Below are 17104 nucleotides of genomic sequence, written 5' to 3'. Positions count from 1 at the left end.
TGGCATATAGAAATTGTCAACCCCTTTTTCTTGAACATTTTAGATCAGGCAGCTGCGTGGACAGCCCTCCAAGTTCCAGAATTCCAGTGGTGGCGCTTATCAGGACCTATGTTTGGAAAGCCCGGCGTCAGCAGAAGGCGATTACCTCAGTTCAGATGAGGATCCTCTTCAGAGCCACCTGCCTGTGACCGCCCTGTATCCGCATCACTCGTCACCCCGTCTGGACAGTCAAGGCAGCACGGACAGCGACGGAGAGGAAAGGAACCCCGTTCAAAACCCCTGCCAAGATCCGCTGCCTAACCAGCAGCAGCTTTACCCGGGCATGGTGTGTGCCGAAGGACTCGAGAACTGAGATTCCTTGAAATTGTGGGACAAGGAGAATTGAAAACTTTAGAAAAAGACATGATTAGACTGCACAAAATGCACACATATATAACGTGAGAGAGAGATTATGTACATTCACCCAAAAGTTGTCTGAGGTAGGGCAGGAAACTGATGCATAGCGCAACACTCTCATAGTATACGTCTCCCTCACTCTTAACTATGTCCGAAATCTGAAAAAAACGCAGCCGGATATGAAAGTATGAGGGCACCCAAGGCCTGTCCGAATCCAAATTTTGCCTTCCATCTGTTCGACTGTCACAATCCTATGCGTTCGGTGTGGTGGTTCATGATAACATTACATCTGATAAAGAGATCACAAATACAAGAACTGTCCATAAGATTACATTTCTACACAGAAATCCCAATGTATTCACACAAGTATTCCTTTGGTTTATGTCTAAACTTCACTTGAATTTGTTCTAGATCATTAGACGTGACGTTTGGTGTCTTGGAAGCTGGCCTGAAACTAGTTTCCTAAGGCGGTACGTTCATACAAAAACATGGCAGCTGCCTTCGGTTTTGGACACAGCTTCTGTGTCTCTAACTCTTTGTCTTTCTCAATCTTTTACTGTCTTTTTGTCAGTGTGTCTGTTGCGCTACATATAATTCTTCAACTGGGTATTGTATTCCCAGGACTTAATTTGGAGTTCTGTGTAACGTATACCAATATATATATATATTCAGACAGACAGAGGTCAAACTGTCCTCCTCTCAGAGAGCCAGAAAGTTCGGTCATTTTGGCCATTTTCTCCTTTCAAAGAAAACAGCATGGCCTTGAAACTACCTCTAAGGGTGCTTTCACAATTGCCTGGTCCGAACCCGAGTTCGATTGCTCCCCCCTCCTCACCGCGCAGGAGAAGGCAGCAAATGCATGGCGTTGCTCACCTCACTTTTTCACCTCAAAAGCGTTTTTTAAAGCGTCAGCGCGTAACAGCACATGCGTCTATCTGCCGCGAATGCACTGCAAATGTTCTAAAGAACTCGGAAGTCCATTTCTGCTGAAGGCAAGCAGAAATGAGATAGACGTTCTCTCTGCTTGCAGTGTGTCAGTCACGCTTGTCAGGAAAGTGAGTGAGAACACACACATACACAAAAGGTGCATCCCAATTCGCATACTTGTGCACTATTCTATAACGTTTTATAGTATAAATATATTACTAAAAGAAAAGGTTCACCTTATTCTTGGGTGATGCACTTAATTAACTAAACAAAACAAGTGTGGAAGATGGACACTTATGGACTTTCACAGCTTCAATTACATAGCGAAGGGGGAGGGGCTATCAGACTCCGAGGTTGAAAAAAAACGTATAAAATTCATTCACAATACGGTACATAATGTAAGTACGTAGAGTAGGGTTGGGTATCTTTTTCATTTGAACAATTCTGATTTTGCTCATCGATTCTGATTCTTATCGATTCTTAATGTGAATTCCAAAAAGGTAAAAAAAAAAAAAAAAAAAAAAAAAAACTTAGATATCATTCACATTTACTTGAAGTCTTATTGTAAAAAATTTCATTGTAGATGAATACCATAAACAAATTCAACAGGCTAAATAAGACTTACACAAGGGACTTTTGCCTGTGGTTTAAAAATACCATAATACGATAAAAACAACTAGCATAATTAATATTAATTTCAAGCATTTATTAAAGACAATAAAACAATCATTAATAAAAATTAAAAAAAACATACATTAGCAATTGCAATTCAAGGTTGAACAAAGTTGCGATTGAAATAAGTTTTAAGATTTTCAGGTACCGAAACTATATTCAAATGTCAAATAAAACTGCACTTTATAAATAACATATACATTACAAATATAGTTAGAATAGTTAGTCACAAACAGCTTTTGAATATTCTCTTTATCTTTTGTTGGTTGATTACCGTTATTATAGACTGAGGCATGTACATTAGGCTATTAGGTATATAAAACGTGTCAACTGTTTACATTCACTTAAGACATAACTGTGTTTACAATAATATTTTGACATATTTTTGTGTCTATTTGTCCATTCAAGTGCAAAAAGACATGGAAGAGAACTCAATATCGTGCACTATTCAGTTTGAGAGGCAGCTTTCTGTGCACACGTTTTGGGTATGTGCGAGAATATAAAATATTAAAAAAATACACAAACGAATCGATAAGACTCGATAATCGATCATTTGTGACCCCAAGGGCCAGATTTACTAATAGCTTGCGGCAGCACAAACCCTCTGTTGGTGTTAAAAACTACTTTCAGGATTTACAAAAGACACAAAGTGAAACATTTGGGATAAAAAGACTTTGACAGGGTTGGTAGATTGCGTTGGCTGCATCTGTATTCTTTCATTTGCGCGTCGTCAGTAAGAGCTTAAGACTCCTAGCTGCTCTTTTCTGGAATTGCGCTCTCACGCTACTTTGCCCTGTTTTGTAAATCTGGCCCTTAAGTACTTGATTCCCAACCCTAACATAGTTGATAGTGCATCATTTGGGACGCAACTACAGATTTATCAAATCATATGTCATTAATAGCGGTACATTTCAGCCATTTAGTACGATTGCGTATATATCAGCAGTGAACCGCACTGGGGTTCACATGAACCGTACCCCAGACCTCTCCGTATTAGACGGACTTGAGTATGGTTCGTGAATGCACACCCGACAACATTCACATCATCCAAACAAACCCCAGCCTCTGACATCAGTCGAACCCCGGTGCGCACAAAAAGTGCTAGTGTGAAAGCACCCTAACTCAACCAGACACACACTCGATCCCAATTTCACCAATACAACAGCCATCTGGTTTCAAAAGAGGTGGCAGAGGAGAAAAACATACACACTAAATGTTTGGATTTGCAACATTCTATCAAATCTTTGGCTTTGGAAATCATAGGATTGTCACGCTCGGTCTGCGCCTAACGTAGGGACCATCTCTCTCTTTGTCTACTGTTTCTTTAGAGGCTCGCAGCAGAAGTGGTGCCTCTCTCAGCCTGGACGTTCTTCGTTTTTCTGTATTGTTCTTCTGAAGAGGATGTGCACCTGTTATGTTTATCTAAAACGCAACAGACACTACAATCACTTTAATGAGAGGTAACGGCTGAAGGAGAATAAGAATGAACAAAGTCGTATTATATAATGTAATAGGGATGTTAATAGTTACATACATAGATGAATATTACCGTAGCTCATCCATGTATTTGTGTGTTTTATACTAAACAAAGAGAGGTGATCAAAATTGTGGATGTATATCCATTGCAAAAGAAAACTATTGTGTGTCAACATTGCCAAATGTTTTTTTATGTTATTTATATGTTTATTTCTTTAGCTTTTTTTAATAATGTACATGTACTTCATGCATACAGAGGCCAAACTATTTAATTCATACTATTCTTCTGTGCCAATCCTGAAAAACAGCATGAAGCTGAAACTACAGGGTCTCCAGAAAAGAGATTAGTTAAAAAAAGGGTAAAGAATAGAAAAACAACTGCTGCTATGACATTTCTAGTGATTTTTATTATTATTTTTTAAATATGTTCACAAGGATAACCCCTTTATATGTCCAAGATATACTGTGAACTTACATTGACAATGAGTGGCCTAGACTTGTGTTTCGATCTTGATTTGCGTGTTTAACCACCATGAGTCAGTTATTGATCCTGACTTGTTTGTGCTGATTCTAAAGCAGCTTCCTGAAGCTTTCGTGATGGCTCGCTCATGGTTGAAGAAAGTCTTTATGATTTGTAGAGCTACTGCTTGCTTGCATTTGATTGAACTAGAGAAGGTTTACAAACAAACGTATCTACTAAACTACATGAGAGTCGATACGAAACAATGTGAGATTTTGTATATATATACACGTATATTATACACTTGATAACACTTCTTTTTTTTTCCTTTTAATTATTCTACCCACTATTTCGTAACCTGTCTAAGACTTCCATCTGTCTCTGTACTGTCTACAATGTCAAGTTTGTCTGACCACACATGGCGCATCAGTGTCATTGCCTTTCCCCACCACTGCCTCATTTTGCTGAAGCTCATTGATCGTTGTATTCGTCAGACATTTGAGGTGTTTACATGACTTTTTGAGAGCGAGACAACATTTCCGTCCCTTTTGTCAGACGAGACATTTGCACCCTTTACTGGTTATTGACAAAAACCAGTGAGAAGCTGCTCTCAGTCATATCTCTGACACTATGATGCATTACAAGACATTGGAAAAACCATTTACAGTATGTGCTGAACATGAAATGGGAAGCCGTTTAAGTGTGTTCATAAAGCATATCTCCTTTTGAGTGGTTGTCGGCGCTCGAGATAATCTGGGGTTGCTGTTTTATTGACTGACACTTCTGTTTATGAGCGTGGAATCGATTGTGTGGGGTGGTGACTATTTTTCCTTTCATCGAACCTGTTATAACCCTTTTACTTATGAGAAATAGCTTATGTACATGTTCCAGCTGGAAGAAAGACTGAGAAATACCAGTCCAATCGTACTATGTTATGCATATGGACTTTTATTTTGTTTCATTTTGAAGTGCAGATGAAAACTAAACACCTCTAGCATCAACTCTACTAAGTTTTTACTCTGATTTAGAACATCCTTCCTGTTCTGCAATGACCTCTGTAACGTGAAACCGGTTTCAGAACTGTGTTACGTTTATTATCCGGTGTTCTTTACAAGAGAAGCAGCGAATGAAGGAAGTTGCCGTGCGCGTTTGATTTCTTGTTGGTCTTCGAAGCAAAACCTCAGAGGGTCCCAGTAGTTATTCAAGCAGTATTTACCAACATTTGTTCTGGTTTGGGACTGTTGGGTTTCAAACAGTTGAAGGAAACTGTCCTCACAACTTGATTACAACACACAACGGTTTTGTGGTGTGAGTTTTAGCTTCTGAAAAATATTTGCTAATAGGAAATCAGAAATGTCTGTTTTGAAATTAACTTGAGACGATGAGAGTTTGGTAACCATTGTTGTTGAGTTGATTTTGTTTTAACAGTATTTGAAAGGCTTTTTTAAAGATCATGTCTTGAAAGCTGACCAGGAACGTGCCATTTTTAGTTTGTCATGGGCTGTCTAATATGGTCAAACACATTTCTGTCCCACATCGAGCTCTTATTTCAACCTTTTGGCTACATTATTTCTTGATCAGGACTGCAGATGAAGGACAAATCTTATTGTGATGATAATGATGTGGTAGGATGAGTCAGTTTTCCCTGCATAGAGTCTTTCACATATCTCAGAAACACTGCATCTCTGTTCCAGTCAAAGGTGAAGACCTTTTATATACAGTTTTTGTAGCAACTTATTTTCTTGTTTTAAAGGTTGTCATGTCAATAATATTCTTAATGAAACCCTGATTTGTTTCCTAACTACAACAAAAAATGTATGCAAACACTTGTCATGTATTGTATGTTTTAAATTGCAGTGTGCTAAATCATTCCAACTACACCGTTTCTTTTTGACTTCCTTTTTTTTAAGATGAGAAGAAAGTGTGAAGAGCCCTGTCTTATTTATTTTATTTATTTATTTGAGTTTAGTTGTGTATATAGTGCATGTAATGTCATCAGTGTTACAAGCATACAGAAAATGTGCGTACTATGCACTATATGTATTCAATTGTAGTATGACTGTGCTATTTCAAACACAGTGTACATCAAAACAGCAACCCCAAAAGCAGTGGTCAAGACTTCATACACATCACATTATGCTTTCATGTGTAGCCATATTAAATAAATGGCCAGCGAGGGTATGAAGTCATAAAGCAGAGGCTGATGTGACGTCTCCTCGGTAGTGCTCCAATAGCTGCCTTACCTCCTTTCACCAGTCTGTAAATGTCCAGTAGTCTCCCTGTTACACCCATCAATTTACATCCTCTCTCTCCTACAATTTTACTGATGTGTTATTAAGAATGACAGTACTAAAGATTATATAAATGGCAATGTTATCAAATGATGATCCAGTGTTCTGTATTTGATGATAAATAAAATGTATTTAAAAAAAAAATCAAAAAAAAGATTAAACATTTACATTCGCAAAGTTCAAATTTTGGTGTTGTATTATTTTTGTCATCATTTACTCACCCTTGTGGTCAAAACAGCCGAAGATAATAATCAAAACTTATTTTGATTGTAGTCAATAATATTCTTTATTGTTTTGTTTTTTGAGTGGATTTTTTGGTGCTAGACAATATTCACCTCTGAATTATGCAACCTTTATGTCCAATAATACAAATATTAGAAAATAAATCAGAGTGATCAACACAATCTCATGGCAATTCTTAAAAATTGTACGTTTTGGTGAAAGGTGGTTAATTCTTTAATTTGAAGATTGTGGACCTTCGTGCTTACTTTCTTCTAATAATCATAGGTACAGGTCCTTCTCAAAAAATTAGCATATTGTGATAAAGTTCATTATTTTCCATAATGTAATGATAAAAATTAAACGTTCATATATTTTAGATTCATTGCACACCAACTGAAATATTTCAGGTCTTTTATTGTTTTAATACTGATGATTTTGGCATAAAGCTCATGAAAACCCAAAATTCCAAATAATAATAAAATCTCAAAAAATTAGCATATTTCATCCGACCAATAAAAGAAAAGTGTTTTTAATACAAAAAAGTCAACCTTCAAATAATTATGTTCAGTTATGCACTCAATACTTGGTCGGGAATCCTTTTGCAGAAATGACTGCTTCAATGCGGCGTGGCATGGCGGCGATCAGCCTGTGGCACTGCTGAGGTGTTATGGAGGCCCAGGATGCTTCGATAGCGGCCTTAAGCTCATCCAGAGTGTTGGGTCTTGCGTCTCTCAACTTTCTCTTCACAATATCCCACAGATTCTCTATGGGGTTCAGGTCAGGAAAGTTGGCAGGCCAATTGAGCACAGTAATACCATGGTCAGTAAACCATTTACCAGTGGTTTTGGCACTGTGAGCAGGTGCCAGGTCGTGCTGAAAAACCAAATCTTCATCTCCATAAAGCTTTTCAGCAGATGGAAGCATGAAGTGCTCCAAAATCTCCTGATAGCGAGCAGCATTGACCCTGCCCCTGATAAAACACAGTGGACCAACACCAGCAGCTGATATTGCACCCCAGACCATCACTGACTGTGGGTACTTGACACTGGACTTCAGGCATTTTGGCATTTCCTTCTCCTCAGTCTTCCTCCAGACTCTGGCACCTTGATTTCCGAATGACATGCAAAAATTCCTTTCATCCGAAAAAAGTACTTTGGACCACTGAGCAACAATCCAGTGCTGCTTCTCTGTAGCCCAAAGTGGCTTGACCTGGGGAATGCGGCACCTGTAGCCCATTTCCTGAACACGCCTGTGCACGGTGGCTCTGGATGTTTCTACTCCAGACTCAGTCCACTGCTTCCGCAGGTCCCCCAAGGTCTGGAATCGGTCCTTCTCCACAATCTTCCTCAGGGTCCGGTCACCTCTTCTCGTTGTGCAGCGTTTTTTGCCACACTTTTTCCTTCCCACAGACTTCCCACTGAGGTGCCTTGATACAGCACTCTGGGAACAGCCTATTCGTTCAGAAATTTTTTTCTGTATCTTACCCTCTCGCTTGAGGGTGTCAATGATGGCCGTCTGGACAGGGTCGGGTCGGCAGTCTTACCCATGATTGCGGTTTTGAGTAATGAACCAGGCTGGGAGTTTTTAAAAGCCTCAGGAATCTTTTGCAGGTGTTTAGAGTTAATTAGTTGATTCAGATGATTAGGTTAATAGCTCGTTTAGAGAACCTTTTCATGATATGCTAATTTTTTTAGATAGGAATTTGGGGTTTTCATGAGCTGTATGCCAAAATCATCAGTATTAAAACAATAAAAGACCTGAAATATTTCAGTTGGTGTGCAATGAATCTAAAATATATGAAAGTTTAATTTTTATCATTACATTATGGAAAATAATGAACTTTATCACAATATGCAATTTTTTGAGAAGGACCTGTATTTGTGATTCGCCACCTCGTTATATAAGTTTTCTCATGAGATCAGATTCACTGTAAAAAAAAAAATTAATAATAATCCCCATACTTCAGCTTAAAAACATCCGTTATTCGTTGTTTACGAGTCATTTCAGCTTCTTTTTATCTTGCCTATTTAAATCTTGTATACCTGGTGGAAGAAAAAAATTATATATATATATATACTCACCTAAAGGATTATTAGGAATACCTGTTCACAGGGGCAGGGCAGTTCCTTCTATGCATTTAGGGGTGTGGTCCTGGTCAAGACAATCTCCTGAACTCCAAAGTGAATGTCAGAATGGGAAAGAAACGTGATTTAAGCAATTTTGAGCGTGGCATGGTTGTTTGTGCCAGACGGGCCGGTCTGAGTATTTCACAATCTGCTCAATCACTGGGATTTTCATGCACAAACATTTCTAGGGTTTACAAAGAATGGTGTGAAAAGGAAAAAATCCAGTAAGCTCAACCAAATTGGACAGTTGAAGACTGGAAAAATGTTGCCAGGTCTGATGAGTCTCCATTTCTGTTGAGACATTCAGATGGTAGAGTCAGAATTTGTCGTACACACAATGAGAACATTGATCCATCATGTCTTGTTACCACTGTGCAGGCTGCTGGTGGTGGTGTAACGGTGTGGAGGATGTTTTCTTGGCACACTTTAGGCCCCTTAGTGCCAATTGGACATTGTTTAAATGCCACGGCCTACCTCAGCATTGATTCTGACCATGTCCATCCCTTTATGACCGCCATGTACCCATCCTCTGATGGCTACTTCCAGCAGGATAATGCACCATGTCACAAAGCTTGAATCATTTCAAATTGGTTTCTTGAACATGACAATGAGTTCACTGTACTAAAATGACCCCCACAGTCACCAGATCTTAATCCAATATAGCATCTTTGGGATGTGGTGGAACGGGAGCTTCATGCCCTGGATGTGCATCCCACAAATCTCCATCAACTGCAAGATGCTATCCTATCAATATGGGCCAACATTTCTAAAGAATGCTTTCAACACCTTGTTAAATCAATGCCACATAGAATTAAGGCAGTTCTGACGGCGAAAGGGGGTCAAACACAGTCTTAGTATGGCGTTCCTAATAATAGTCCTTTAGGTGAGTGTCAAATATATATGACATTTTGCACATTATTTTATTTTCTGTTTCACATTGTAAATTAATATTGTTCAGCTGCATGATATTTTGTATTATATATATTTTTATATTTTTTCTGCTATATATAGGCCTATTACAATAAGGCCTATATATTAGACACACCCCCACCCCCCACCCATCGACCAAATGGTTCAGAGCTACAAATCGAGCAGCATGGTGCTTACTTTACATCAGGCTTAACCAATAAACCTAACCTAACCTTATTCCTATTCTCAGCCCTAGACTGAAAATGTCATGTTGGTTGGCCTAAATATATGAGGACTTAATGTCAGTTATCTATATGGTTTCAAGGCATGGACAAAAAAAGCAAAGTCTTGTTGCACTTCACAAAACCACACTCTGCAGGGTTCGTCAGTCTTTTTAGCGTCTCATCACTTTTCCCTCTCTTCCTCTGTTTTTCGTCCGTCTGCATGGGGGTCGGAGGCGGTTTGCTGCCTTAGTAGGGGCAAAAGCAAATTAGGGTTAGAGTGACGTGTCATTATCACACCTTCAAAACCATATCGCCGCTGTAAGGCCTTTAGATTTGCTATGAATGTCTATGTTGCAGCTAATTTGCAGCTAATGTTTGCAGCTAATTTTTGCAACACACAAGTGTTTTTTATTGGTCACATCCACAGCTGAGCAAAAGAAGTGCTTTTGTATATGCAACAGAAAGTGTTTTGTTTTCGACGAGACCACCCTGATTTATTTTGCTGGTAGTTTTCCTTCGCTCTGCAGCAGCAGTTACGGTTAGTATCAGTCGGGTTTGAAGAGCTCGAGGCAGAGCGCGCGGCGGAAACTGACGCGTCTGTGGTCGGCCGGTGCTGTGAACGCGCGCTACCTCGCCAAGTTTCAGTTTTGCTGCGCTTTAAGGAACGCGCACCTGTCCTCAGTGATTTATTACTGCTGGTGACAGAGACACATACGACACCGTAGTTCTGCCTAATCTCTTTGATATAAATACAGTTTGATACAAGTGAGAATTGTACTGCATTTAATGTGCATTTTATTATAGAAACACCTCGAAAACTATTGGCTGGCCCGGGGTGCATCTACTGGTAAGTCATGAAAATTATTTTAAGAGAAGTTCGTATGGCACCAATGGCAGTAAACTGACGGTTGTTTTTGAAAATAGCTACATTTCTGCTTTGAAATTAGGTTTATTTTTTATGTATAAATCCTAGCCTATACAAAAACGTGTCATTACATTTTGATAATACCCCTAAAACCGCCTGTATACATTGATAGGCCTACTTTAATTTACTTATAAACAAATCATATATTAATCTTACAAATGATATATATAAATATATAAAATATATAAATATATTCTCAGATATTTATGAAAACTTGTATAAAATGTATGTAATATCAAAGTCTTCACCCTAAAGATTGTTTCCACATGTTCAAAAAGTCTCTTTTGAAGTTTAAAATTAATAATATGGCGTAGCCTAATCACAGACATATTCATAAAAACTAATACTATTAATGGCATGTGTGATATACATGTGTGATATATTTTATCAGCAGTAAAATTGTGTCTGTGGTTATTCGATAGATGAAAATAACTTTTAAACCACTGTAGTCTCTATTCTTTCATTCATTGTAGTAATGGCTTGCTTTTTATTTTTCAAACTTTATACCATTTTAAAATATTTGTTTTAGGTTTTTGGAGCTTACTTAGCACAAGTACACAAGATTCATTGTTTTTTTGATTGTTATTTTTGTGTTTATTTTTTACCAGCATCATGACTAAATGTTGAAGGATACCAAACAGGACCAAGACCAAAATGATTTATCATAACATTTATCATCAATGTTTAAATTAAACTTACTGTATGAGCATTTAATGAACTCTTATTAAGGCAATACGTAGATGTTACATGCACCTTCAATTAATATATTAAATTTGATTTATGCTGTTAAATATATATTTTAGGTACACCAGATACAGCCATTAAGTAATTTTCTTCTTTTTTTAAATAACAATATCATCTTAATAACAATATAATAAAAATGTAAAATCATATTAGAAAATACCTCAATATTTCAAATTAAATTCTTTTTTAATACAGGCTTGTTTGACATTATAAAAATAAGAGTAGATATACCATGTACTACACAAAATGCTATATTCATATTTGAATATAGTTCACCTTGGCTCAATGTGACATTTAATAAATTTTTCAAGTGTTTCAACAGAAAAAGAAAAAAAAACACTGTCATGTTGCTCTGATTAACAGATGATTCTTACAAGATGAGAACAAATTTCTATTTAGTATCCTGGGTTTGAATTTCATTATTTACTTCTCTTTTTTTAAATGCTTTATCCTTTTATTAAGGAAATGCATTTTCCCTGTAATGAAGGCTGTCTTCACAGATGCTGAATCTGTGCGTGAGCCGAGCGTGCAAAGCAATAGACTCGAGGTTCTGCTGTGCTTTCCTCTATAGTGTGAAATCAGTTTGGCTTGTTAGAGCTCAACATTCCTCATTTTAATCGGTATTATGCTGAGATTTAAAATACGTCATGTCCCTGTATATATGGTTGTTGTATATTTTCCTCTCTCCGTTTCTAGCCCTGCACGACAGTGTTCCCTGTCACTGGTTCAAGCTCTCTCTGTTCATCATGCCTCGTTCGTTTCTGGTGAAAAAGAGCAGGAAGGGAGGCTTTCGATCTCTTCCCATAGCTGACGTGCCTTATCTAGGCCTGGTGGGCTGGTCAGTCCCCGTAAAAGTGGCTACACTTCCAGAGGAACCAGGCCAAGAGATACAAGCATATTCTCCAATCATGCAGCAAAATAGCACCCACAAGAGTCCCGATAATAGCTGGAAAACAGGTATGTTAAAGGGATAGTTCACCAAAAAAATGTAATCTGGGGTATTCTTTTTATGTAATTGGCAAAAACTTTATAAAGCTTTAAATTTGCACCTTTGCTTTCATAGCAACAGTAATACAGCAATAAATGTGTGCTGAAATGTTCAGATCGTCTTGTGTGATTAAGACTTGTTCTTCATTGGTTTCTGCAGATCCAGCAGGTTTCCGGTACGGCCCTCCTCCATCTCCAGTGCCCTGGTTACCTGTCAATTCTAGAGACATAGCAGACATGCACGAGCTCAACAGCAGAGACTGTTCTCTCACGGGTCCTCGGAGGGATCTGGGCCCCAAACACTGCAGCTTATGTGGCAAGGTATAACATTTTGCTACAAAAACTATATATATATATATATATATATATATATATATATATATATATATATATATATATATATATATATATATCATCATAAGACATTGATCATCATATAGATGATCATCATATACATCATTATTAATCATCATAAGACGTTGCTGTGTATGAAACACTGAAGCAAACTGTTCTGTGCATTTTTGGAAGAAATTTTTTTTTGTTAAAATCCAAATCCACAATGGGATCACTTGATCAGCTCCTCCAGTCCATAAATTATAAATGACAAAACATTTCCCTTGAGTACTTCTTAAGAAGACTATATTTTAGCCTCAAGCCATTCCAGTGACAGGAGGAAAAGCTTTTCACTTCCTGAGACGGTCTTTAAACAGGTCTGTTTTTAACTTTTCCATTAGGTTTTCTCCTCTCTTGCTCGCCTGGAGTCTCACGTGTACAGATCGCACGGTAGTCATCACCATGGACGCTCTCTGGTATTCCACGACACCAAGGACCCAGTGATGCCATGCAGGGTAAAGGTACGAATATTAGTTTGCCATGACTTTTGTGTATTTACGATCAAAAGTTGTTAAATGTCTCCCTCTGCTGCTGACTACTGTAACTGCAGCGTTAGTTGGTAGTTGAGGTATAATTCTTGAAATTGAAAGCCATTTCTCATGCCTCATAATAAAAATATATATAGTAGGCTATATGTAGTTTAGTAGGCCTATACCTTTCTGTTTCTGCACATGTGAGCAATTACTTTTCAGAATAAAGTTACTTTTAAAACAAATTCTGTTATAATTAAGGTTTTTGAAAAGTCTCCTGTTCTCACTAAGGCTGCATTTATGTGGTGACAGTAAATGCAGTAAAACTGTAATGTTGTGAAATATAATTTCAATTTAAAAAACATTTACCTCTGACAAAGCTTGATTTTCAGCATCATTACTCTAGTCACTTGATCTTTCAGAAATCAATATGATTCTAATCATATTAGTGAGTTTTTCTGTATCAGGCATAACACTATGACCTTATATTGTGTTGGCCCTCCTTTTGCTACCAAAACAGCCCTGACTTGTCGAGGCATGGACTATAGACTAGACCCATAAAAGTGTGCTGCGGTATCTGGCACCAAGATGTTAGCAGTAGATCAGTTAGCAGAAAAGAAAATGTGATTAATTAGGCCACCTTCTTCCACTGCGCTGTGGCCTAGTTCTGATGCTTACGTGCCCACTGTTGCCACTTTCAGAGGTGGACAGGGGTCAGCATGGGACTGACTGGTCTGCGGCCATGCAGCCCCATACGCAACAAACCGAGATGCTCTGTTTATTCTGACGCCACCTTTCTAACAGAACCAGTATTGACGTCTACAGTAGCTTGTCCGTTTGATCAGACCACACGGGCCAGCTTTCGCTCCCCACGAGCCCTGGCCACCCATGACCCTGTTACTGGATCACCACTGTTCCTTCCTTGGACACTGTTGATAGATACTGACCACTGCAGACCAGGAACACCCCACTAGAGCTGCAGTTTTGGACATATTCTGACCCAGTCGTCAAACCATCATAATTTGCCCTTGTCAAATGTGCTCAAATCGTTACGCTTGCCCATTTTTTCCTCTTTGAGAAAAAAAAAAAAAAACGTTTTCTGCCTCGGATGTATCGCATCCACTAACAGGTGCTGTGATTAAAAGATATAAAGTGTTATCCTCTTCACATGTCGGTGGTCATAATGTAATGCCTTCTCAGTGTATATCATTTTATATATATATATATATATATATATATATATATATATATATATACACACATACATACACACACACACACATATATATACACACACACAAGTCCCTCTCAAAAAATTAGCATATGATAAAAGTTCATTATTTTTCATAATGTAATGATAAAAATTAAACTTTCATATATTTTAGATTCATTGCACACTAACTGAAATATTTCAGGTCTTTTATTGTTTTAATACTGAGGATTTTGGCATACAGCTCATGAAAACCCCAAATTTCTATCTAAAAACATTAGCATATCATGAAAAGGTTCTCTAAATGAGCGACCTGCGGAAGCAGTGGACTGAGTCTGGAGTAGAAACATCCAGAGCCACCGTGCACAGGTGTGTGCAGGAAATGGGCTACAGGTGCCGCATTCCCCAGGTCAAGCCACTTTGGGCTACAGAGAAGCAGCACTGGACTGTTGCTCAGTGGTCCAAAGTACTTTTTTCGGATGAAAGCAAATTTTGCATGTCATTCAGAAATCAAGGTGCCAGAGTCTGGAGGAAGACTGGGGAGAAGGAAATGCCAAAATGCCTGAAGTCCAGTGTCAAGTACCCACAGTCAGTGGTGGTCTGGGGTGCCATGTCAGCTGCTGGTGTTGGTCCACTGTGTTTTATCAAGGGCAGAGTCAATGCAGCTAGCTATCAGGAGATTTTGGAGCACTTCATGCTTCCATCTCCTGAAAAGCTTTATGGAGATGAAGATTTGGTTTTTCAGCACGATCTGGCACCTGCTCACAGTGCCAAAACCACTGGTAAATGGTTTACTGACCATGGTATTACTGCGCTCAATTGGCCTGCCAACTCTCCTGACCTGAACCCCATAGAGAATCTGTGGGATATTGTGAAGAGAAAGTTGAGAGACGCAAGACCCAACACTCTGGATGAGCTTAGGGCCGCTATCGAAGCATCCTGGGCCTCCATAACACCTCAGCAGTGCCACAGGCTGATCGCCTCCATGCCACGCCGCACTGAAGCAGTCATTTCTGCAAAAGGATTCCTGACCAAGTATTGAGTGCATAACTGAACATAATTATTTGAAGGTTGACTTTTTTGTATTAAAAACACTTTTCTTTTATTGGTCGGATGAAATATGCTATTTTTTGTGATAGGAATTTTGGGTTTTCATGAGCTGTATGCCAAAATCATCAGTATTAAAACAATAAAAGACCTGAAATATTTCAATTGGTGTGCAATGAATCTAAAATATATGAAAGTTTAATTTGCAATGCGCTTCTGGCTGGACTTCCATCTTGTGCAGTCAAACCACTGCAAATGATCCAGAACACTGCGGCACGTCTTGTATTCAATGAGCCCAAAATGGCTCATGTCACACCTCTATTCATCTCTCTGCATTGGCTACCACTCGCTGCCCGGATCAAATTCAAAGCCCTGACTCTAGCTTATGGATCTTCCACAAGCTCAGCACCCGCATACTTCGACTCACTCCTACGAGTCTACACCCCCACCAAAAGCCTTCGCTCAGCTAATGAATCACAAAGAGGCACTAAATCCCTCTCCAGGACTTTTTCTTTCATTGTTCCTGGTTGGTGGAACAATCTTCCATCCTCCATATGCACAAACGAATCACTCGCTTAATTCAAAAGACAGGTAAAAACTCATCTCTCCCATGAGCACTTAATCTTACATTTAAAATAATAATAATAATAATAATAATAATTTCCCCTCTACTTCTCTTTTCTTCTTCCCTTTTCTGGTCTTTGCTACTCTGAGTAGTGTACAAATCTTGGTATTTAGGACCCTTTTTGCATTTCTTTGCCTCTTCTTGACGGATCGCTTCCTGTACTCCTGAGTTGTAAGTCGCTTTGGATAAAAGCGTCTGCTAAATGCATAAATGTAAATATCATTACATTATGGAAAATAATGAACTTTATCACAATATGCTAATTTTTTGAGAAGGACGTGCATGTGTGCGTGCATATATATATATATATATATTTGATTTTTCATAAAAAGAGCTGCTTAAGGAGTCAGATCTTTTGGTCATAGTGCAAGTGATTTAATTTTTCATTTCAGGAACGAACATTTGAATGTAAAGAATGTGGAAAAGTGTTCAAACGCTCATCCACTCTGTCCACCCACCTCCTGATCCACTCGGATACACGGCCATATCCCTGCCAGTACTGTGGCAAGAGATTCCACCAGAAATCCGACATGAAGAAACACACCTTCATACACACTGGTGAGACCCATGTTGAATTAAAACAGTAAATAGACACATTTATATTAAATTAAATGGAGGGAAGGGTAAGGGGAGGGGTGGTTTTCCTTGTCAGAACACCACTGCAATCTGCATTCTATCTACAGTATATTAAAGCGCATGTTTTGATTGCTCCCTGTTAATTTTACTCTTTGTTTACTTTTTGTTTTGTTCAGGAGAGAAGCCCCATGTGTGCAAAGTGTGTGGTAAAGCCTTCAGTCAGAGCTCCAACCTGATCACACACAGCAGAAAACACTACAGACCCTTCAGCTGAACACCCTTTCCTCCAGGACCCGAGTGACTACCAAACCACAATCTTTTTGAATGTACTAATTAGCTTTACAAAACACAAGAAGTATTATAAATTATCATATGTATGTTTTTTTTTCTATATGTTAAAACCAAGTAATTTCTCTAGGCAGTG

General features: G+C 38.5%; 1 protein-coding gene across 2 annotated transcripts in view; it reads left to right on the top strand.

The window, feature by feature from the left end:
* Nucleotides 1–17100, top strand: part of evi5l (ecotropic viral integration site 5 like) — a 94225-nt gene extending 77125 nt beyond the window's left edge. The window contains exons 20-24 of one of the 2 annotated variants that reach the window (XM_067441133.1): nucleotides 44–250; nucleotides 12519–12680; nucleotides 13094–13213; nucleotides 16497–16662; nucleotides 16857–17100. In XM_067441133.1, coding sequence (XP_067297234.1) covers nucleotides 44–250; nucleotides 12519–12680; nucleotides 13094–13213; nucleotides 16497–16662; nucleotides 16857–16954 — 753 coding nt within the window. In that variant the 3' untranslated portion in view covers nucleotides 16955–17100. Of the gene's footprint in view, nucleotides 1–43; nucleotides 867–3323; nucleotides 3911–12518; nucleotides 12681–13093; nucleotides 13214–16496; nucleotides 16663–16856 lie in introns of those variants that run through there. The other variant, XR_010904719.1, reaches the window with a different exon arrangement.
* Nucleotides 17101–17104: the final 4 nt, after the last annotated feature.

The sequence above is a fragment of the Pseudorasbora parva genome, chromosome 4 (genome assembly GCF_024679245.1).
Source record: "Pseudorasbora parva isolate DD20220531a chromosome 4, ASM2467924v1, whole genome shotgun sequence".
Lineage (NCBI taxonomy): Eukaryota > Metazoa > Chordata > Actinopteri > Cypriniformes > Gobionidae > Pseudorasbora > Pseudorasbora parva.
This window is presented reverse-complemented; position numbering and strand designations above follow the sequence as displayed.